This window comes from Agelaius phoeniceus, chromosome 2 (genome assembly GCF_051311805.1).
Source record: "Agelaius phoeniceus isolate bAgePho1 chromosome 2, bAgePho1.hap1, whole genome shotgun sequence".
Classification (NCBI taxonomy): domain Eukaryota; kingdom Metazoa; phylum Chordata; class Aves; order Passeriformes; family Icteridae; genus Agelaius; species Agelaius phoeniceus.
In genome coordinates, this window is record NC_135266.1 from 3,280,083 (window position 1) to 3,305,044 (window position 24,962).

At 41.2% G+C, this 24,962-nt stretch overlaps 1 protein-coding gene across 2 annotated transcripts in view; it reads right to left on the bottom strand.

Moving 5' to 3' along the window:
• ERG (ETS transcription factor ERG) overlaps nt 1-24,380 on the bottom strand; it is a 64,496-nt gene extending 40,116 nt beyond the window's left edge. For both annotated transcript variants that reach the window (XM_077193216.1, XM_054654822.2), the window contains exon 1: nt 24,242-24,380. In XM_077193216.1, coding sequence (XP_077049331.1) covers nt 24,242-24,259 — 18 coding nt within the window. In that variant the 5' untranslated portion in view covers nt 24,260-24,380. The remainder of the gene's footprint in view (nt 1-24,241) is intronic.
• Between the last annotated feature and the right edge of the window lie 582 nt (nt 24,381-24,962).

Sequence of the window (24,962 nt, forward strand, 5' to 3'; positions counted from 1 at the left end):
TTTTTATTCATGAGCAATGGTTTTAAACTGAAGGAGGGCAGGTGTGTATTATATCTTAAGGAGAAATCCTTGGCTGTGAGGGTGGTGAGGCCCTGGGACAGGCTGCCCAGATAAATTGTGGATTCTCCATCCCTGGAAGTGCCCAAGGTTGGATGGGGAAGGGCAAGAACTGCACCAAAGGAGGACAATGAATGAGGGCACACAAACACAGCAAAACTGCTCATTGTACATTGAGATGCTACAGAAATAAAATGCACTTTTTCCTTCTTCAGACAGCATTCCCAGACTTCTAAAAGGACCTGTTATCCTTGGCTTACACTAACACTGCAATGAAGAACTTTTAATTAACTTTGCCATATGCATTGCATTTATACAATCTATTTTTTGACACCAGTTTTATAGTATTTCTCCTCATCAATGTAAACATATTTTGCTTCTCTAATCTGATTTCATGATAATATATAAGTAATCACAAGCTTTGACCTCCTCACAGCCACAATCCATTCAGACACGGGCTGTTTCTTATCACTTCTCAGATGTCTACAGTTGGGCAGAAAAAACCTCTCTGTTCTAAAAAGAATTCTGACATACTGCAACTTATTTTCATTCTAAATTAGACCAAAAGCTGTTATACAAAAACTTTCACCAAACTGTTTATTATGAGGATTAATTGTAACACACCAGCGTGTGTTTTGCAGATGTTGGAACTTTCTAATAAACAGTCACATTTGGAGAGGACCTGCATTTTCTGAGGGAAGATTGCTCCCATCAAGGCCGTGCAATTAGCTCCTTAAGTGTTTCCATGCTTTGGTGCTCTTGGTATCCCTTGTATACCTAATAACATTGGTTGTTGAAGGTTTGTAAATTTGAATTACAAACTGTAATTTGAATTACAAACTGTTTGTAAATTTTATTACAAACTGTTACTGAAAGAAAGGACAGGTGAGAATGTGGAGGAGAGTACACAGGGCACAAGATTCGAGCAAGTCACTCTTCTTGCTTGCTGCTCTCCTATCCTATCCTTCCTCAGACTGCATCTTCTGATGCTCTAGGAAGCTGCTCATCTGGAGTGAAAACCTAATTTCAAACAGGCCAGGAATGTCATTTCCAGGCTGGAGCAGAGAGCACAGGGAGGCTGGACACCAGAACCTCCCCAAGGAGTGGGAACCCTTCCAGTGTGAGGCTCTGCTCACGTCTGCAGCAGGCACCACTGCACGAGGAAACAAGCTGGGGTTGAACTGCTTCAAGAGCCAAAATTTGCAGCCCTGCTCCAAAGCCAAGCCTTTGAGCCTTGGATTCATTGCATCCAGCAGCAATCGGGTGAAACAAAAGGCAAATGATTGATGTTTTAGCCTTGCTGTAGCTTATTAATCATGATGCTTGTACAAGCCTCTCCTGACTGTTTGCAGGAGGAGGATATTCAATATGGTGTGGGGAACATACTGGAAAAGGTTACTGCTTAAAATGCAGTCACCTGAGTCAGGAATTGCAAGGCACATCTGGAATATGTTTTCCTTCTAAATCTCCGAGTCTTGGATTCATTAGATCAGACAAAAAACCCACATATTATATTCATGAGGAGAGTTCAGGAACAACAAAAAGCCTTGGCAAGTACAAGATAGGAAAGACAGATGTTGTCCTCACCTCCACCCATAAGAATCTGATTGCCAGCTCAGCCAACATCCTCCAGCTCCTCTCAGGGAGCACTTGGAGACTCCGTGTTAATCCAAACACAGGCCCGGTGCTGCCACTTATCAGCTCTCCTCACCTCTTGCTGAGAAAAATACAAGGATGTTTGGAGGCCCACTTGAAAATAGGAATAATCAAGCATCCATCAAAGTGATGTTATGGAATTGCAGGCTGGATTAATTTCTGGGAAACGGCAGCAGATGTTTGAGGCCTGATCCTGCAGCCCTCTTTGCGTAACTCTGACTTCACTGCTAACGTGGGCAGAGGCCTCGTGGCTAAGCCCAAAGGCTCAATATTTTGTGTCTTAATGAACAAATTCTGAAATAATATAAATTCAAATGCAGGCCCTGGTGCCTTATCACAATTTCTAATAAACTGTCATTCCTGAAATGTCAGCAAACCATAAGGTAATATTTGCAGCATGAGCCATTCAACTCCACGTCTGCAAGGGCTTCAGAAAATAAAAAAATTACCATTTTGTTATTGTAGATGGTGAAACTTTGATCAAAAATACTAAAAATCAGTGTTAGAAAACATGTCTCCCTCCTGTGGGCTGCATTTCACACATTAAAATTATCAGACTGAGTAGAGCCCTTTCCAGAGCAGGCACGAGCACCTGAATTAAAGAGTTGCCATTTCACAATCAATTATTTCACCTGCAGTTTTTCTCTCTCAGCAAAGTGCAAATAAATAGTTAAACAGCAAGCCAAGATTTAATACATGGAAGTAGGAAACTCTTTTACAGATGCCACAGAGATGAAAACTTCCACCCTGCACTGAGCGGGCTTCAAGCTGCTTGGAAGCAGCTCTGCCCATTCACAATGACCAGAGAAATGCAGCGGGCTCTTGAGTGAAAGTGGACATCAAAAATCTCCTCCTGCATGAGCAAAGTGCTGGAAAATTATTTAAAACTCTGAGGCAGCATCAGGTTTTATCAGCTGCACCATGAGCTGAACGAAGAGGGTGCAGGGTTGCAGCAGCACAATGATCAGAATAAATGTTTCTGAATGATTATGTCAACCTTAAATCACCAGGGCTGGAAACAATACAAATATATCCTGCAGATTGTATATTGCATACAATATATTGCATTTTGAAAGAAACTGGAGCTTTGTATGCTTATTTTAGCACTTCCATCCATGGAAAGAGCTCGAGCAGTGAAGTTTGAATGACTTTTTTTCCAGTCAATACAATAGACTTTTCTTCATCTTGAGAGTATTGTCAATTATAAACTTTGAAAGCTGAAAGTTTTTTGCTCCTTCATGCTTGGCTGTTAATTTCTAGGCCTGAAAAATGCCTAGAAAACTGGGAAAACTTTGATGTAGAACCCTTTAATTTCTATCTCAGCCCAGGGCTAGCTTGTTGCTGCTAGTTTGCTTTTCAGATATCAATCTGAAGGAGCAGCCAATATTCTACTTTGTTAAAAAGTACAAACATCTTGAGTGTTTTTTCAGCAACCTTTCCAGCAAAAATTTGTTTTGCAAAGCTGATTGCAGGTTTGTAAAGTGGCCCAGAGCCCAACAGGAAGGGAACTGAGGCTGCACACACCTGCTAGGAGCTAAGAGATCAAAATGACATTGGGAAAGAACCTTGGGAGAGAGTCTTGAGACCAACTAGTGCCCAAAACAAGGCACTGATCCCATTCTACACCATCAATCTTATCCATTTTTTATTCCTCTTAAAATCCTTTGCATCTTGGCCAGCCCCAGCAGTTCAGCTGGGCTTTCTTCAAGAATTACTCTGTGTTAATCAGAGTTATTCTCTGTCTAGAATTAAAAGTTTTTCCTTGTACAAAGTAACTACCCTCAATAAAGTTTGGAAACTTTACTGAGAAAAGTTTTCACATTATTTTTTTAGCCTTACTCAAAAGATCTGCCCAGTGTTATGGTAACATTTGAAACTCTTTTCTCTTCTATCTAAGGAAAACTACAAGGTTATACACTACATTTATAATTTGTTCTGCTACATTTAATATTTGTTCACTTTGGTGGGTCGACCCACCAGAGATATATTTTATATATAGTTACACACTCCTATTTTATATATGTAATAAATAAAAAAAAAATATATATCACACACATATATATGTATGTATATACATATGTAATATATATGTATATATATGTAAGATATATGTTACATATATGTGTATATATATGTATATATACATATGTAAGATATATATTACATATGTATACACATATACATATCTGTATATGTATGTTTATTTATTTATTTATATACACTCTTAAGTATATGTACACATGAACATTTTTAGAGGATCCCACCCTCAATCTCTAAGGAAATTTTAAAGTAAAAATAACTCAGGCATTAAAATACATTTCCTTAAAGCATAGCATGTACCAAGGACAAGCTCATCAGCAAAGTGATTAAAAATGTATGGGAAGGAATGAAGAGATCTTTACAGTCACTGCACTGAGGAAACCAGAAAAAAAATGCATCTAAACGAGTTTCCTTTCCAGTGAAGCCTCGTTTTTTAGGAATGCCTGAGAGCATGAGGGAAATAACACTTGGATGGAGGCCACGAGCTGAGCTCCTGGTGACCCATCACTTCCCTGCAGGGTCTGTGCGTGGTGTTTGTGCACGTGCACACACCAGGGTGAGCATGGCTGTGTCACCAGGGGGTCACTCATCTTCCTGCTGCAGAACCTGCCCTGACAGGGCAGTCTCAGCTTCAAACATCCCCTACCCCAAGGAAACCACAGGAAAACAAAGGGGTGTCTGCTGGGTGGGTGAGCAAGTCCAGCCAGCTGGTGAATCTCAGAGGGTTCACAGAATCCACAGAATGACTGGGTTGGAAGAGATCTTAAAGATCATCGAGTCCAACCCAGCCCCAACACCTCAGCTAAACCCGTGTTTACCTTCAAACGTGTTTAAAACTTTCACTTTGCTATTTAGAGAGCACTGACCACATTCAAATCTTGTGAATCTCCTTGCTTGAAAGCTTCTACAAATGCTTCCCAAGCCATCTTTGTTTGTATGGATGTTTTTATTCACTTCCACGTGTATTTTGTCTTGATGTAACTCTTCCCTGGAAGGGGAAGGGCAGGCCTTGGTACAGTTTCCCAGAGCAGCTGTGGCTGCCCCTGGATCCCTGGCAGTGCCCAAGGTTGGACACTGGGGCTGGGAGCAGCCTGGGACAGTGGAAGGTGTCCCTGCCATGGCAAAGGGTGGGAAAAAGATGATTTTTAATGTCCCTTCTAACCCAAACCATTCCATGATTCTATAATTCTGTGTATTTTACTGACTTTCTCCACATTAGACAACTGGAATTAAACCAAAATTTACATTACTTTTTAAAATTTTACTCTGTTAAGAGTGCTCTCCATTTTTGCACAGCATTGGAGCAGAAAATCTTTTGTTTATATTTTTCTCCCTTCCTTTCCCTCAGACACCTTTTACTCTGGAGCTCCCATGTATACACTGGATAATTACATATGTAGGATTGCATGCCTCTCATGGTATTCCCCATTTCAGGAGCATATGGAATATTGCTCAGATGGGTAATCCTTCTAAATTCAGAATGAACTTTCCAAATATGCCCACTGTGTATGTAAAATATGACTTCCTGTCATGATAACCTTTGCAGTGTATAGCCCAGCATACCTTCCTATAATTGTTTATAATGAATATCTTGATTCATACTTCTGCACACATTATTTTAGTCATCTGCCACAAAACATGACTAATGAAATTAAGACAGGGTTGAATGTCACAGCATTAAGTCATTTCTCTGGGTGCAAACACAGGAGAGGGTTTAGTGAAACAGCAATAAAGTTAAGTGCCTGCTTTTCTTTGAGGATATTTCATTTACTCTGCTGAACCAGTGTAAAGTAAGGATATTGTTGTTTTAGCTCAAACATTAGCTAAAATAAGTCCAAGAGACTGGTATTTTTTATATATTGCATTTAGAGAAGCAGCCAAACCAATGGATCAGAAGAAAATGTTGCTTCATACCTATGGCAGACAAAGTGAACATTCTTTGTTTGTCCCCAAATAAATCAAAACAGAACCATCCCAAAAATAAGCTCTCTCTCACACACACACAAAAAAAATTGCTTTGTGACAGTATAAAAAAATGTAACCCCATTTACACCTGTGCTTTTGCTTTTAAACTAAGTTATTACTTTAAGCAATGCCTTTCTAAATAAAATCTTCAAAATCACAAAATATAAATGATTACTTCGGAAAATTGTCAACTGTTTCATTCTTTTTCCTTTTTTTTTGGAGATCTGCCTCACAAATTAAACCTTTAGCTTCCAACTCAAACCATTTTATGATTGTCGGAGCTTGTGGCTCTCTTCTGAATCTCATATTCAGCAGAAACAGGTCGTGCCCCATTTTTAATTTTACACCTGAAGAAGAAAAGGAAAATGCACGTGGGCAATATCTTTGATGTGGTGGCAAGAAAAATCCTGCAGCTTTTCCCGTGGCAGTATTTCTTCCGAACTAGTGATCACCAAAGTTATCAGTCAAAATCCAGACCCTGCAGCTCTGACACTGACTGGTTTTTGCAACAGCACCAACACAGCTCCAGAAAGACAAAAAAGATCAGCTGCTGCCATTGATGGAGAAGTGAACTGAGAAGGTCAGTGCAAATGATGAAAATCTCCTGTCCAGAACTGTGAGGTCTGCATTTACCACAGCAATAGAAACCTTTAAGATGGTTTTTTAAGGTGGTTTTACCCCACACCTCACTAACAAGTGTTTTACACATATTGCTACAAGAAATGAAGCTGAGTGGATGCAAGGTTAAGATATGCTTAAAAAAATGTATTTTTATTTGCTTTTTTTTGGGGGGTGGATTGAAAAATGACCCGAAAAATGTCTTTACATACTGTAATCCAGGCCTTCCAACATGCAGGAGAGGCGGAGAGGTATGCAGGCTGTTTCTCTTTTATTGTTTCCCCAAACAAACCCATTTCCTACAAGCTGTTCCCATATCTTTCGTGCCACATCCAGCTTCCCAGAAAAACAGCAGGAAAACAAAGTGTGAACTCCAAACAAGCCATTTCCCCAGAACAATGTGCCACACTGAGGAGAGAGAGAGAGATAAAGGGGAGGAGAGCTGGGGGAAGAGCTGGAGGGAGGCAGGGGAGCTGCTGCGATGCTGCCAAGGGACCTAGAGAAAAAAAGGAAGGAGGAACTTTTAGAAGTCACAGAGGGGAAGAGTTGTGAGTTGTGCAACTGTAAATATGCAACAGGCAGGTTGCCAACTATTTCAAAGGATTTGAGGTTTCAAAATCATCGAGGAGGCTTAACTGATTTGCACTCTGGGTCTGGAGCTTCCAGGAACACCTTTACATGCTGAGAGGCAGAAACTACCCCATCTTTTTATAGACTCCTCAAGCCATACTTGGTCAGCATTTCAAGCTGAATCAGTAAGGAATGTAAACAGACACCATTTATACTTCTCTGCAATGTAATAAAATGAAAGCATGGACTAAATAAAGAGAAATTATAGATGTTGTTGGGTAAGAAGGGAAAACCAGATGAGCTTGTTCATTTAGTTCCTGGCTGACCTGAGCAGTCTCCAATGCTCCTATGTTCAAAAGACCAAGAAAACCTATGGGCTGAACTCCCACAGGAATAAAAACCATTCATTGAGACATGTGTGATAAAAGAACATGATAAATGTTACCATGACATTTTAAAATCCCGTCTCTGTATTTGAAGGAATAAAAGTAAGGAAGGAACAAATCATTCCAACCTTTCTGGCCATGAGGACTATTCAAGAAAAAAACTAGTGTAGAATCAACACAATTGGAATGATTTTCCCCAAACTGTGTCTTGGGCTGATCCCCCAGCCTGGGCAGCAGGAAAGGGGGAATTCTGTCCCTGTGTTCCACAGGTGATTCCCCACCTGCAGAGCTGCCCCAGCCCTGGGCCCAGCCCGGGGAGGAGCTGGAGCTGCTGCAGAGAGCCCAGAGGAAGTCATGGAGTTGATCCCAGGGCTGGATCCCCTCTGCTCTGGAGACAGGCTGGGAGAGCTGGGGGTGTTCAGCTGGAGAAGAGAAGGCTCCAGGGAGAGCCCAGAGCCCCTTCCAGGGCCTGAAGGGGCTCCAGGAGAGCTGGAAGATGAAGATATGTGGTGATAGGACAAGGGGGAATGGCTTCAAACTGAAAGAGGGTAAAGTTAGGATAGATTGGGAAGGAATTGTTTCCTGGGAGGGTTCCTAGAGCAGCTGGGGCTGCCCCTGGATCCCTGGCAGTGCCCAAGGCCAGGTTGGACACTGGGCTTGGAGCAGCCTGGGACACTGGAAGGTGTCCCTGCCCATGACAGAGAGTTGGAACTGGGTGATCATTAAGGTTCCTTCCATCCCAAACTATTCTATGAATCCGTGACATCAAGAATCTGACCAGCTTTGAAATCTTTGGGTAGGGAGATACATCTTCTGTAATGAAAGAAAAAAATGTGGCTCCTTTCTTTTCTTCTGTTGATAAAAGATGCAAACCCACAGATGTTGGAGTCAGTGCAGTGAAAACCCAAACACAACCATTTGTCAGAGGGATCTGGCATGACCATGAAAGGTGCACTCTGCAGAGAGGGAGATGTGGGGCAACACTCATGTCACAATGTGCTCACTTCCTACTGTGCACTTTTACTTAAACTTGCTGTAATTCTGCAGCAAAAAGGACATTTCCAGTGCCTCAGAAGTATTTACTAACCATGAATTTTACGCAGCGCTAAATGCAAGAAATAAATGGATTCTGCTGTCTTGGGCACAGAAATAGGGCAAAGGATTAGGCAGACCTTGTCAGAAAATGCTTACAGCTAAAACAGAAGAGACACAAGCTGAGGGAAATAGATACAAAGCAGAAGTTAAAGTGTGAGCAGTGTGACTGTCACAGCTGTGCCAGAGGTTATTTTCTCAACTGAATGAGTAGAAAATAATAAATAATGAAAGGCTACTACACATGCAGGCAAGATGTGGAATGAAGGTAAAGAGAAAAGCTTGGTAAAAGGGGGAGGAAAAGCAAAGTTTCAGGTTGGAAGGGATCTTAAAGAACTTCTAATTCCAACCCCTGATGTGGGCTGGGACACCTTCCACTGTGGCAGGGTGCTCCAAGCCCTGTCCAGCCTTGGACACTGAAAGGGATGTGGCAGGCACAGCTGCTCTGGGCACCCTGTGCTCTCCTGACATGACAGCAGGAAGGGGGGCTTTTCATGTTTTATTTTACATCTGAAGATTGGACTTTGACCAAGAAAAGACTTATTCTTTTATTAATACATCATTCAGCTCACCTGGAACACATGCAGGTAATGAGGTTTCTGTAATTGGGTGTGATTGATACAATGGCAAGGCAAGGAGTTAATGATGATGCACATGGAGGTGTCCAGCCTCAGGTACCAGAGAATCCCAGAATGGTTTGGGTTAAAAAAGGACTTTAAAGTTCATCTCATCCCACCCCTGCCATGGCAGGGACACCTCCCACTGTCCCAGGCTGCTCCAGCCCCAGTGTCCAGCCTGGCCTTGGGCACTGCCAGGGATCCAGGGGCTCCACAGCTGCTCTGGGAACAATTCCTAATTCCCAGAATCTCATCCATCCCTGCCCTCTGGCAGTTGGAAGCCATTCCCCCTTGTCCTGCCTTAGTATAGTCCCTCTCCATCTTTCTTGTTGGTATCTATGTCTGAACTGAGCATCTGTTCAAAGCATCCATTTCTCAAGACCACAATTTTTCAGCCAGCCAAACCCAGATTGTTGAGGATTTCACACACCAATTTTACCTAAACAATTAGCAAATTCATTTTGCTCCATCAGAGTAAACAGAAACACTTCACTGGTGTAATCAGGGGAACTCTGATTCTTCAGAACATTTTTAAGTATTTAAAAGCTTTCTTAAAGATACTTCCAGTGAGACCTAAATCTAAAACAGATCTTTAGAAACCAATTCTTTTGTAAGAATATGGAAAACAGATCTAAAGCTTCAGTAAAACTTTTTGTTTCCTCATGTGGAGTATTTCATCACTGACCACTTGTGTTTTAAAGCTGTTTATGACCCTCTGAAGCTTCAGGCTTCAGAAAAAACTGTGGAGAAAACATTTTCTAGAAACATTTAAAATTCCTGCCACATCTTATATTCTACTTTTTTCTACAGACAGGTTTTATATACTGAGTACATTAAATATTATATTGGTGATTGTGCCAATATATAACAAAAAACCACTTCAGTAACATGAAGAAAGAATATTTTTAATTTAGTTATTTGAAAAATTAATTCTTATTTATATCAAAGTCCCGAGCTCCTGATTCTGTATTTCTAGGAACATCTCTCAGGATATTTTTCTAAGTTTACAGAATTTTTGAAGTGTCAGTGAAATCATCATTCCTTGCAACAAAAACCACACTGCTCATTTTAAAACTTGGTAGCTAAAAAATCTGCATTCCAAATTTATCTTTTATATGAGCCATAAATAGAACTATTTGCAAATAAGAGCTAAGAGTGTCTAATTAATAGATATTTTTCAGAGCACTAAAAGAACTTCAGCATTAACTGAGCTTGGTGGCAGCCCATGCAATTTTAGCAGCTGAGCAGAATAATATCCCATTTCAAGGCAGATGAAAAGCTCTTAAAGGCTATTAATGAAAATTCAGTGGGAAATAGAAAAGCTCTGAAAATCGCAATTAAAGTGTCTCAGATGAAGACATGAAAATAAACCAGCTGTTTCTTAAAATACAGAGTGATTTTTTTCACATCACAGTGAGGATCTGTGGATGCAACTTTCTCTCTCTCAGTCCTGAAAATTCTCTCTCCCATTCCTCTGCCAGAGCCAGCACCCATCACATGGAATCAAACAAGTCAAAATGTCCCATCCAGCAACAACAGGAATAAACAAGAGGCTGCTCATGATACATTTGGGACTGTTTCCCTCCCTTATTTTCATTATTCAGAGGAAAATATTTTCCCACACGAACAAACTACTGTTAGAAACATTTCAACAAGACCTGGATTTGATGAGTTGGGTGAACTGTGTCTCTGCTGGAAAGGGATGTAAGATGGTTGTGTGAAGATCACAGAATTATGGAATGGTTTGGGTTGGAAGGGATCTTAAAGATCATCCTATTCCACCCCTGCCATGGCAGGGACACCTCCCACTGTCCCAGGCTGCTCCAATGTCCCCAGTGTCCAGCCTGGCCTTGGGCACTGCCAGGGATCCAGGGGTGGAATTCCATCCCAGCCCTGCCCACCCTGCCAGGGAACAATTCCTCATTGCCAAGATCCCACCCAGCCCTGCCCTCCCATCCATTCCCTGGGTGCTGTCCCTGCATCCCTTGTGAAAAGTCCCTCCCAAGAGAGGCAAACAGTGTAAAACCATCCCCGTCCTTCAGAAATGCGTGTTTAGAAGCTGAGGGGAACTGAGGACTGAATAAAGCAAAGTGATTGCAATCTGAGTGAAAAAGAACACAGAGGAAGAGATGAAGAAGTGCAAAATGAGATGGAAGAAAGCTGGTGAAGGAAAGGCCATGGATGATGAAAACCAGGCTGAAGTCTGTGATGCCAGAGGGTTCTGCTGGTGGCTGGAGCATGGGGAAGGTGTGGAATACAAGAATCAGCCAGGGAATCTGGGAATGGGACTTGGGAATCTGGGAAAGCCAGGGCTAACTGAGGCAATATTTTGTATAGCACTTCTCTGTTTGCAAATCCAGACTTTTTTTTGGAGGTTTGGGCCTGTGTTCTCCTTTGCTTGGATGCCTTCTCATTCATTTAAACAAGGCTGGTGACTGTAAATGGTCTCTGGAACACTGGAGACTACAGATTTATGCTCACTGCCATGAAAATTCACAGTATAATGACTTTGCTTTTTTTTTTCTGTCAGAGTCTCTCCAATACAAAGCTGACATCTTCAAAAAAAATTGAAAACTTTGTCCTCCTTAGGACACTTCATGACTCAAAGCACTTCCTCAACAGATTTTGTTTTCCCACCTTTCACTTTGGTTTGGTTTTTTTAGCAGCACTGACTGGCACTTATAATTATTGCTTCAATTGTTCATGGAATAGAGGGAAAATTATTTTAAAATAAAATTTAAATAAAATTTCTCCTTCTGAGAGTCTAGTTTTAATGTCCTTATCAAGCTTAGAAATTTCATTTCAGCATCATCCCAATCCTATTTAGCTAGGATTTCAAAAGAGTTAAGTCTGAGGATTTATCAAGCTTCCTTTTTAACAATGGTGGCTGCCAACTTTCATGATCTTACTGAACCTTAGGTTCCTCTGAACCTAAATTCTGGAGTCAGCTAAGAACACTATTGGTTTTCATTTTCAGTAAAATATTTGTGAATTAGAAGGCAGACAAGATGAGCAATATATATATGTTTACCTCTGAAATTTCATTATTTTTAAGGTCATGTCATTGTGAATTCTGAATATTTTTACAGAAAATTTAACATTTTTTCTCATCACCTTAATTTCAATATCACATCCTACTGCTTTCTACCTCTACCTTGAGATTTTCATATAAAACTTTTTGCAACATTTTAACTCAGCTTCTTATTCAACCTTCTGAAATTCTCTTCTTTTCACTAAGGAAAGAAACACAGAATTAGGAGGGGAAAAAAAGCAAAGCAATGCCTTGGGGCTTACAGACACCCCATTTAATGCTGACCTTTCTCAAGCAACCTAGAGCATCTTTAATTGGTCCTCTACAGTGTAATAAAAGCCTTAAAGCTCCCTAAGTTGCAGTATTTGGAGGGAAAATTTCTATGAATATATAAATAGAAATGCATTTTCTTTACTTGGGATTATATAATCACAATTTTGTGATGCAAAATTTGAATATTTTCAGTTTTTTTAAATATAAACTGAAGCTTTTGGCAGTTACTACACAGCAAACACATTTCTCCAAGAGGCTGAACTTCCAGCTTTATTTCTTGACATCTTCAGGAATAATATTTAACCTGATGACAAGAAAACATCTGAATCCCAGCTTACAAACCAGAAACATGACCAGAGAGTTTTGGATCAGGCTTTGGAAAAAAAAAGTACTTAACCCAATGTACTTTGGGTCTGTATCTTGGCTTTTAAGATAAAATTTTTAGAACTAGAGCATTTTGTCAGTGAGCAGTGAAGATTTCAAATGTTCACATAATTCAAGAAAGTGACCCTTAGCTGCTAAATATCACAAGATGCCCAATAAAAATGCTGAGAGCTGGTGAGAATTGCATCTTCCAAGAAGCACTGAGATGGATAGAGGCTGAATAAAAATTCTACAAAAGAGGAAAACAGTTCTATGAGGACCTAAGCTCGGAAGAGAAACATATTTGAAATGGAATTTGGTCTGGTCTGAGTCCTAAAAGGTTACATCAAGGATGTGATGTGGAGAAAAAGAAGTAAATTTGAAGACAGCAAATAAGGGAGACCCTTGTGGCTCTGCACAAGTCCCTGCCAGGAGGGCACAGCCGGGGGGGTCGGGCTCTGCTCCCAGGGCACAGGGACAGGAGCAGAGGGAACGGCCTCAGGCTGGGCCAGGGCAGGCTCAGCTTGGACAGCAGCAGCAATTTGCCCATGGCAAGGGAGCTCAGGCCTTGGCAGGGGCTGCCCAGGGAGCTTTGCAGTGCCCAGCCCTGCAGGTGTCCCCTGCAGGTGGCACTGAGTGCTCTGGGCTGGGGACAAGGTGCCCATGGGGCACAGCTGGGACTTGGTTGTTTTGGAGGTCGTGTCCAAGCTCAATGATTATGTGATTCTATAAGACTTCACATTCATGCTGACTGAAAAGGATCTGGGCACCATTGCAGAGAGAAAAGTCACACAGAATGAGTTTAAAGTCAGTAATTTACATGCACATTTCACAGATTGTGCTTTAGCTCAAAATATTTCCAACATCTATTGAAATGATTTTTTTTTTTTTTGAGGATGTTCCAGTTGTCAAATCTGCAACCCACTTGCCCACCAAACAGCTTTGGAGTTTGTAGTTCATTTTGAATGCCTGGATCTAAAGCTTCCCATTCTAAGTGAGAAAGCCAAATCATCACAAAATCATGGAATGTTTTGGGCTGGAAGAGACATTAAAGCCCATCCAGTGCCACTCCTGACACCTTCCACTGTCCCAGGTGCTCCAAGCCCCAGTGTCCAACCTGTTCTTGGACACTTCCAGGGATCCAGGGGCAGCCCCAGCTGCTCTGGGCACCCTGTGCCAGAGCCTCGCTGCCCTCACATTAAAGATTTCATTGCTTTGCTAAAAAAAGACCTTTCCTTGGAAAATCCACTTTCAATTTCCTTTTTCTAGAAAGGTGGTATTGACAAGGAGGGGTTTTCTCGCATCAGGTAAGTGGCACAACAACAATTCTTATTTGAGTGTAAGCTTCCCTCTTCAAAACCATCTGAATTCTCACTGAGCACAGGCAGCAGGAACTCTCAACTCGATCAGCATCTTGAAAAACAAGATCCCTATTCAGGGCTCTAAGCAGAGATTTAACAACCTCTTAGGGACTCTCTTCTTTTAAAAATAATTCAACCTGGCCCATTAAAAAACTTTCGACTAAACTTGCCTCCTTTGGCATAAAGCAGCAGTGATTTGGTTGGCATTGTTAAGATTTACTATACACTTTTCCTATCTTATTAGAACCAGTAATGGAATTCACTCTCTTGAATTGCTTTGGCTCTGAATGCACAGAGCTGAAGAGGATGACATCCAGAGGTTACATTCCTGTCTACCTTTCATTTCAGCTTTGTAACTGGAGCAAGTAAATTTCCCTAAACCCTGTGGATTCTAAATCAAAGGAAAATGCATTTTTAATCTTGCTAGTATGAGAAACCCTAAGAATTCAGCAGTAATGTTATTAAACTACTTGATGATTGAAAGAAAATTAAAAAAAGAAAATTAGAGAATTGTCAGTAACTTGCAGATAGATTTTTTTTAGAAGAAAACTTGAGTTTTGTATAATTTATTAGTTTTGTTGCATGTTTATAAAACAAACTGGAAATAAATCATCCAGTGAATGCCATGCAGCCCAGGACCCTCCACAGAGCTGCATTTCTTGGCTGGGACAACCCAGCCCGACTCAAAGTTCACAGAAGTCAATGAAGAGACTCAGCACCATCGACAGGATGGAGCTGATCCCAAGCCAGGACAGGAAACTCGAAGGAAACATCAGAGCCACCCTGTTTGTTGCCTTGAATATTTGTTTAGTGTTTCAGAATTTACTGACTAAAGCTGCGTGGCCAGAGCCTTCTGCCAAGTTGTGTTATTTTGGTTGTATCAGAACTCCTGAAATACACCCAAAAACTCCAGTGAGACTTTTGTGTTCGTGCCTCAGCCTCCTTGAACTCAGTCCATGCAAAGGCTCGGGATGAGGGACTGGCAGAGCTGCTGCAGCCTTGGCTAGAAAGGCAAAACTGGGCTAAGAACATGATGTGCCTGCTTCTCCTCACACTTCACATCCATCTCATACCTCTGCAGCCCAGTGGATCCACCTCTGAATGGCTCCAGCTTGGAAAAAAGAGGAAAGTTCAACAGGTTTAATGGTTTAAGTGATGGGCCTAACTTAGGTCCATCAATTAATAGCCTCTATTTCCCAATGTTACGTCTATGGAGAAAAATAAATGCCTCAGAGAGTATCTGAAAAATGTTGGTAAGACCTTGACATGCAGGAGTCCTGAGTCATCCTACAGACACCCTTTTCTCTCCACTGACCACAACTCAAGCAAGGCTCCTAGGTTACATAGCTAAGTACAGATAGATTCTAATGAAAGTCATGCTCCCTTTCCTCCCCCTTTCATTTTAACCTGATTTAAAAAAAAAACCAAAAAACCTGTCTTGGCTTAGAGACCATGACAGAACTCCCAAAGTTTGAGGTTTTTTGAGTGGTCACCATTCTCCAGTGGTGTGGGAGTGGTCACCACTCACCATGAGAGGTTTATTGCCTCTCATTTAAGCATAAACTGAAGGCCTTGTCCATCAATCGACCAGACAGAAGCATCTTGGGTTCCACATCTCACCAGGGCTGCTTTGCTGGCTAAAATTTTCTCCAAAAACACACCCTTGGACCTTAAAAAATCAAGTCCAAAGAGATGAGGAGGGACACAAAAAAAGAGCCTACGAGCTTGTGTCCACAAGGAGGGTTAACACAAACACTCCTGATTGTTTCTGTTGTTTATGAATCTCGACCTTCAGAGGAGCTCTGAAATGTGCTGTCTCCTAAAGATGTTCCCCGCCGATATGACACACGCTCTGCATTGTTTGGCTGCTCACAGGCATTAATATCCCAGAGGTAACCCACCCTTCTCCTAACGGCTGCTGACAGGTCCAATGGCTGAGCAAAAATCAGTTGGAGGAAAGGGAAGTCTTGTCGGAAACGAGATTAATCTTGTAACGAGTGTTCAGCCCTGATAACCCATCTGTGCAGAGAACTGCTTTAACTGGAGAGCAATTAACCTTCACCTGACAAGCTCTGTCCAACTGTTATAAACAACATTAAAGGCACAGGACCCCCCTCGTTTTCCCCCCTTGACGTAGACTAAACAATCGGATTCTGAATTCCATGAAAACAGCAGAGGTAACGATGCCTCGATGACAAATGGCGGGGAAATATTTTAAAAGGTAATGCCTGCATGGAAATAATGTGAAAAATGTCTCTGGCCACCACTTTAGTGAGTTGATCTGATTAGTAAAAAGCAACAGTTTTGAGCACTTCCAAAGGAATACCTGACGCATGAGGAAAGCTGCTGTGAGCACGCCAAAGATTAACAATAATAAAAATTTATGTCAGCAGATAAGAGTTGACTAAACCACATCTGAGGAACATTGCTTTCAGGACAAAGTGTGCATCTCTCCAGCACCCCTGTGAGCCCAAAGCCAAGGGGCAGCTTCCTAAAGCTTCTTCACCCACGGCCTTGGGAAAGCCACTTGTCATAATCGACCTCCAGCCTGCAGAACCCCTCTGTAGTACCTGGGGTTTTGGGTCAGGTGCCCTCCGGTCCCACAGCCAAGAAATCTCCAAGGGATGTGTTCACCATGGTGTCTGGAAAGGCCTGTGAATCCAGCCTCAGATCCCCAGCCTCAGTAAACCCAACCAGATCCTCAGACCCCAGGTCCAGAGCACTACACGAATTTAGCAACCTGAGGCGATAACTGAATGTGGGACTGCTCTTCCCAGATGAGAAGGTGGGATATAAATGAAGCCACAGCAGCAAAAGACTTCTCAGTTCTGCAGGGAAAGGCCAAAATACCCATCTCATTCACAGTGGCAGAAACCTGGAATGACACCAGCGGAATCACTGGCAAAACAACACAGAAATTTTGGGCTGAACTCCTGAATAAATTGAGTGAAAGCCTGGCCCCAGTCAAGTCATACTGTTGACTTCATTTTGGCCAATTTCACTCCAGGTTTCATAAATCCTCATTCATCCTGCTGTTCATGTGCCTGAAACAAATTACCCTGAAGTTACGATCAGCAGTGGAGGTTTTCTGTCTTTATTTCCTTTGCTCTTTTCTCTTTTCCTTAGCAGAGGTTCAAACACACAGGTTAGTCATGTTTTTACTTCCCAGCACTGTGAGGCAAAATTTCTGTTTCAGTCATTTTTGATAAATATGTATGGCACTGTGGATTGCAAAAAAAAAAAAAATTCTCCAAGATCTCCAGAACATGCTCTGAACTATTTGTTGGAGAAGTCCACCTAAAGTGCTACTGAAATGTGTATTTTACTTGGAGATGTACAGAAATGAGCAAAGGATTCAAGCAACAAGGAGTTTGAAGGAGGATTATTTTTCATCTGACAGAATGACAGTGCATTTTGAAGCATCCTGATTCCCAATTATTATAAAATGCAGGGGCACTTTTCCTACCCCTGCAGAGAAAAATGCTGATATTTCATAGTCCAGAATAACAGCATTGGTTTGAAATTTATTACAGCAACAGATGCATTGTGCTGGGGCTTGAGTATTTAAAAAGCATCAGGTAGAGCATTACCTTCATATGAAACATGAAGGACTCAGATCTTTCCAGTGAATTAGATATTAACAGATAGGAAGTTCCTATTGAAAGCATTTCCTGTATTGGTAGTCCCTGATTTTGGCAGCTTATCTGGGTAGGAAATGAATGCAGGAAGTATCTGTCTACAGACCCTTTATCACCAAGGTAATTGCTGTGGCAGCATTTTGCTGTTTATCAAGGTAATAAACAGAGAGTCTAAAAAAAGATGTTTTTCAGCTCTGAAGAATGAAGTTTAAAAAAAAACCTCCTGCAGTTATGCAAAACCTTCCACGTAGAATTAACTTGCTGCAATGAGGGATTTGTCAAACAAAGCATTTCCAGGCTCCTGGGGGGGTTTTTCTCCACTTGTGGCACCGTGTCTTGGTCTGCCACTCTGTCACCCCTGTCCAATCAGGCAGGTACCTTTAAAGAGTCCTGCCACTTCCCGAAAACTGGGATCCACCCCTTCCTGCAGGTATTTGCATAAAGCCAGTCCCTGTCATGTGTTGGCAGCACACACCTTTGACTAAGCAAGTCAGCTCCTCTCTCAGGGTGACGAGGTCACGCCAGCCTGGTGACACCACTTCCCACCCACAAACAGCCCTGCAAGGGGAACACATCACATCCTAGGCATGCCTTCCACTCACTACTCCCAAAAAACCATTTCCCTTGGCCACTCTGAGTCCCTCAGCCTAGCCCTTAAAAAAAAATAATTCACTATTAGTCATCATTCTTTTTTAACTTTTAATGTTCGATGGCATTCTTGTGACGAATAATTGTCAATTCATTGATTTTACTTTGAAACAAGTTTGATAATGATAATTATCAAACTTGTTTCAAAGTAAAATTAATGAATTGACAAAGTTTCAATTACCAGAAGAGTAAGTTCTGGTAACTCTGAAAGTTTCAAAGTTTCAATTACCAGAAGAGGTAATTGCTGGCTCATACACAGCAGTTATTAAAAACCACAGTGAATTTTATTTATTAACCACTAATACCCCTTTCCTGAAAGAAATGTCCAGTCTTTCTCTGTGCATAGTAAAAATTGGTAACCCAGTGCCTAAAGATGCAATTCAAGGAGAAAGGTAATATTTGCAAGCCAAATCTCACTAGATTTCCTAAAATCTCTCTGTTCATAGTTATAAATTATTTACAGGATTATACAGTCCTTCTAAGGGAGCAGGAATAAACTGAGGGACACAGCATTCTCCAAGCTCAGACAGACTTGGTTACAAAATTCAAAACAACCCCTCCAACCACAAAGACACATCCATTCCTTAAGCAAAGGACTGATGCCTTTTTCACATAAATGCTTCAAAGTTTTCCTATCTTTGTTGATGTTTTCAATGCAAAAATTTCTTCTGTAATACACAAATTTAAATTAAAACAAATATATGTATATCAAAGACAGCAGGGTGGCTGTATAATTACCTATCCAAAGAAATTAATTTTTCAAAGATAGGTATGATAAAATTCCCATTGCAGTCAATGAATTAGTTACCCTGACAAAGTTTGGCATTGTGATATTTTCTACTGTATCACCCTTATTTTGCTAAAATTCATAATACAAGTGATGCAAAACAAAATTTTCTTTTTTTCTTTTTTTTTTTCCAATTTTCTAACTAATTCTCTTGGCTTGATTCAGAAAGTTGCATTACAAAGGCTACTTCTTCCTGAGTAAACAGCATTATATATTTTTATTGAATTATAAAGCGTTGCTTGGAAAATAAATATCTTTTTTTTTGGCATTGATATTTTGCAAAACTGCTTCTGTGTTTATGTTCCAGCAAGTCATTCTCCAAGAGCACTTGTTTCTTTGAACATTATTTCTGAAAGGCCTTTTGTAACACGGGGAACTTGCTGAAAAACATTTTGTTAAGGGATAATGTAGTTCTTGTTCAGGAAAAACAAACAAACCAACAAGCTCAGACAGTCAAACATATGCATTTTCCAGCTGTTGTTCCTTGCCTGGGGACTTAATTCTAGAAAGCAAAATCCTTATATTTCACTTGGTTTTGGCATATGAAGACACAAACCAAATTGAGTTAAATGACTGCTGATTAAAAGCAAAAGAAAACAACACAAAAATCCCCCCAGAATAACTTCTGTTCATTTCTGCCTTGAAATTGCACATTTGTATTTGAGTCAGAAATAGTGCTTTACCTGGAAATAATTATAGCTCTGATTCTGCTGCCTTTATTGGGATAAAACCTTCATGAAATTGGTGGAAGTTTGGATTGAGGAGTGGAGGATCAGGGTAAGTGCTTTAAGGCTCTGTTGCTGTCTCTGGTTCACCAGAGCACTCAGGTGTGTGCTCAGCAAAATTTAAGTGTTTAAATGTTCAACATCACCAAAGCCAACAGAAGGATTTACAAGCTTTGATAAAGTTAACAAACTTAAATATGTTAAAAAGTTAAACAAGTTAAATATGCCATTGGATCAGCTGCTAACTGAGATGGGGGGGGGGGGGAAAAGATAATAATCTTTATAATTGTTGTAATGCAAGGAACAAAAGTACAAATTACTGTGTCAGCTCTGCTGGACTCAGTGCAGATGCAATCCTCTAAACAAAGCCTTAAACATTTCCATATGCCAAGAACAGATTTATTTCTTAACTGTCTCCAGCTTTCAGAAGCATTTCAGTGACTACTTGGAGTTTCTAAAGAAAGTGAGAAAAATCTGATGGTATAGAGACAAGCACAGAACAAGATTCCTCAAAAAAAAAAATTAATCCTGCCTCCTATATTCTGCTTTAATCAGTGCATCCACACCCTCAAGCCTCAGAAACCACAAATATTCTCTCCTGTCCTTTATCAAACACACAGACTTCTTCTCCCTGAAATCACAGATTCCATACAAATTCATTCTATCACTTCAGCAAATAACAATGAAGAGTGGATGTGAGCATATTTAGGTGCAAGTTAAAGAAATATCCACAAGTATAACAAATAAATCATTATAAACTCAACTTACTGAAGAGTTTTTCTAAGAATAAGTATAATGGCACTGGCAGGCAAAGAGAGAAACAGAGCAAGGCTTGAACATGACAAGAAATTAGAATTCTAGTTGTACTTTTCTACTTTAATGGGAAAACACACCAAAATGACCTCCAGGATAACTATTTTTACTGCACCTCAAGGTAACTTTAACTAATTTTTGCTCCATTCTATTAAAAAAGGCAAAACACAAACAAAAGACTGATGCCCAATTCAGACATGTTCTAAAATTGTATTTACAGTAATTAGTGTGACTAATAAATATAAATAATTGCATTTATTTGATAACGTTCAGCTTCAGTGCTCTGCACTGCTGTGCCACCGCAGAGCTGTCAGACACCACCTGAGCCAGAGGGAAACCTGTCAGCACTGAACTCTTCACTCTAAGGAGACTTTTTCCACTTGAAAAACCACATTTCATCCTTCAAAATGCCAAAAAAATATAACAGAGAGCTCAGCTGAGTATGCACCACGTATTGGGATATGAAGTATCAACCCAAAATCCTGGCTGGGCAGGAACCTCCTTGCACCACCTTCCTCTCCACAGCTTCTTGCACTGACCTCTCCCCAGCCAAGGGAGAGATCCCTGGCCTGGGCAAGGATGGTCCAGTGGGGAAGTCAGGATTAATATTATTTATCCATGTCAGAGCTTGGGAAAAAGCTGCTGCCTCATCCTCCTCCTCCTCTTCAGGACAAACTTTCCACCTTTTCACCTTCCTGGGAAAAAGGAACAGGGGGCAGCAGGAGGAGGGCACGGGGTGAGGAGAGAGTGATCCCCTGGGAAAATCATGCTCAGGATGTCAAACTCAGCACCCAAAAACTCACTCACAGCATCCAAAATCTCACAGCCCCCAAAATCTCACAGCCCCCAAAATCTCACAGCTCCCAAAAACTCCCAGCAGGGTTTGCCTGCCCAGACCCCAGTGAGCCCCAGTGAAACCAGCTGGGTTCCTGCTGAGCCCTGGGCAAGGATGGTTCAGTGGGGAAGTCAGGATTAATATTATTTATCCATATCAGAGCTTGGGAAAAAGCTGCTGCCTCATCCTCCACCTTTTCACCTTCCTGGGAAAAAGGAACAGGGGGCAGCAGGAGGAAGGCACGGGGTGAAGAGAGAGTGATCCCCTGGGAAAATCATGCTCAGGACGTCAAACGCAGCACCCAAAAACTCACTCACAGCCCCCAAAAACTCACAGTCCTCAAAAACTCACAGCCCCCAAAAACTCATAGCCCTCAAAATCTCACAGCCCCCAAAAACTCACAGCCCCAAAAACTCACAGCCGGGTTTGCCTGCCCAGAGCCCAGTGAGCCCCAGTGGAACCAGCAGGGTTCCTGCTGAGCCCCAGTGTCCCACGGGTCCATCTGCAGGGTGGTGAGAGGGAAAGGATGAATCAGACACCCTGACTGGAAGGTCACCTTTGCAGGTTCCGAGAAGTCTCTGCCCCGTTGTGAACAAACACAGAACCATTCCCATCCTAATTCTGAAATTTAGTGACTCCACAGCTTGCCCAAAGAAGTCAGTGAATTCCCAGATGAGGCTCTCCACACTGGGAGAGCTGGGCTCCCCACTGCCAGCAGACAACACAAGCCATTATATTCAATATTTATATGATTAAATATATGTATGTGTGTAAGAGTTTAGCAAAAGCTAAACAAACACCTGCCTGGCCTTCAAAGGGAATGTCTTTATTTCAGAAATCCTTCAGTTAAAAGGCTTCTTTATCCACTCCCCATAGAAGAGGAATTGAAAATCTTTGGACTGTCTCAGCCTCATGTCAGAGCACATTTCCTGCACCTCGAATACAAAGCACCTGTCATTTCTTTCCAGTCATTTCACATTTTGCACTTGCATAAATAAAATTTTAATTCTTGCTACAGCATGTAAGGTCTTCCCAGCAGCCTGGGCAGCAAAATCCTCAACATTTTGGATTGCCTGAGACCTCCTGCAAGATTCACACTCCAGACAAGGGCAGCGAATTGTACATATTTCCATTTTGCTGAGTACATTGCATTACCAGGCTGTATAAAACAGTTCTCTAAGTGTAAGGTGGAGGTTAAATAACAAAGATTAGGTATCATTTAACAATCTTCTAGTCTATTAAAATTCAGTCAATATGAAACATAAAGGAAATAAATAATAGAAGTTACCTAAAACACAAACGGCATCCGATCTCGTGGGTGCCATTATTTTTCAAAATAAATTTTGCATCAATATTCTGATTAATAGAAGCAAACCCATCATTAAAACCTCAGTACACAGCCCTCCTTTTAGCCAAAACTTGACTCCCTGAAACTCAAGATTTTCATTAAGTGCCTGTCATGTCCTGCATGCTCTCAAATGCACGGCAAAACCAGAGGGAATTCAGTTTCAGGAGCTATTTAGCATTTAACAGATGCTGGCCAGCAGTGCAGAGGAGAGTCAGATCTATGTCTCTATTGATAGCCCCATGAAAACATCAGTGATTACAAAAACAAAAGGTTCATTCGACTTTTCAATCACACTGCCCTCGGGCACTGCTGTCAGCTTCCCAAAACCATAACAAAAAGCATCAAATGATCTCTGAAATGTAAACACTGGAGCAAATTTACTGAAAAATCCAAGTGCGGCCCTACTTATCCCACAGCCAGGCTATTCCAAACCCCTCATTAAATCTCCGAGATAATTAGAAAAGTACAGAAACAGACAATGCCAAGAAGAAAACAAATACCTCAGACCTGAATCCGACAATACCTTGATCCCAAACCTGATAAAACAACACAGCAGAGTCCTCACTGTCCGTGCTCTTTATGTAAAATTAGTTTCACTATCACAAATCGCTTAATTACATTCTGCAATTAATCACAGCAATTGCTCTATTGGTAACTGCTGTCCAGAGAAACAAAAACTAGATAGACAGACAGATTTAGTCAACTTTCTAAGTGACACAGACCAAAACAACTCAGAAAAGCCATTCTTAAAAAAAAACAAACCCAAAGCCAACAAACCATGCACCGAGATCAAATTATGCACCAAGAGGAGATTTTTATTGTCCAAAAAATTAAAACAATAAAAAACGAACACGCCCGTGAGATCTTCCCACCACTATTAAAATAACATTCAGAAAAGTCCCGAGTTTAAGGTTAAGAATTTCTAGAAAAGCACATAATTAACACCTGCATGAGAGAGAGAAACAAGAGCTGGCGCCTCTCCTTCCCATTTGTGTCCCCATCCGCAAGAGAAACATTTCAAAGTATCCAAAAGTTTAGAGCCCTTAGGAGCCCGGTTTTTCCTTCCAGTGCACACCCTCTCCCCTCATGGCAGTCCACAAACACATCCAAGTTGTCCGAGGGATACCTACAAGAAATTTCTGAAGCTCTCACAAAAGGGCTTCGTCTATGCAATCCACACCACTGAACAGTGAATTTAAAAAACCCAATTTTTTTTCCGAGTTTGAAGTTTTTAAGCCTTGCGGATGGTTGGAGTAGGAAAAAGGAAATTTACTAGGCAGTACAAAGGAAATCTTGTTGTCCTCTATTGTGGCAGTGGGGGTGTTGCCCAATTCTAACTTATCTAGGTTGATAAAGGAAACCAAAGAACACGGCAGTGAGAAAAAAATTCCAACCAAAAAAAGGTACCCCCTCCTTACCTTAATAGTGCTTGCCATAATGTGATCAAGATTATTGATCGCTAATAATTGCTAATAATAATTATTGCTTCGCTCTGACCAGAAAGAAGTTTTGATGAGGTTGTTTAGAGCGGATGAGATTGTGCTAACTCTGGGAAATGAAGTCAGCCAATGGCAGGAAGAGGTTTCTATTGGTCCTGGCCACCGCAGCTCGAAGAAACAGGATATTTGGGAGTGAAGAGATAAGAGTCCTAAAACAATGTTGTTTTTCTTGATGATATGTGACTGAATTTTTTTTTTTTTTAATTTTTGTTGTTTTTTCGGTGGTTTTTTTAAACAAAAAAGTCAATTGCCCCTGGCCGCCTGGGCAGGTGTGATGTGATGTGCAGTAAGTGTGACAGGCCACTTCGAGGCAGGATGCAGATGTCAGATGAAATGGGCCAAATTCAGCAGTGGTTTGATGCAGGCTGGTCCCTGGGGAATTGCTGATCCAGGCCCAAAGCCAGGCTGGGTATAAATGGGTGTAACTCCAAATATGTTAATGAGGTCTGGCCCTGCTTACACCACGTCTATATTTGTCCATTAACCTCATTCCTGCATTCCTGAGCTATTGACACTTTCCAGCCTATCTGATTTAGCGTTTTTTTTTTCATTAGAGAAGAAGCAGATAGGTTGGGGACAATAATTTCTTTTTGATGTCTCTTTCTTACTGAGGAGAGGAAGTCACAAAATGACATAAAAC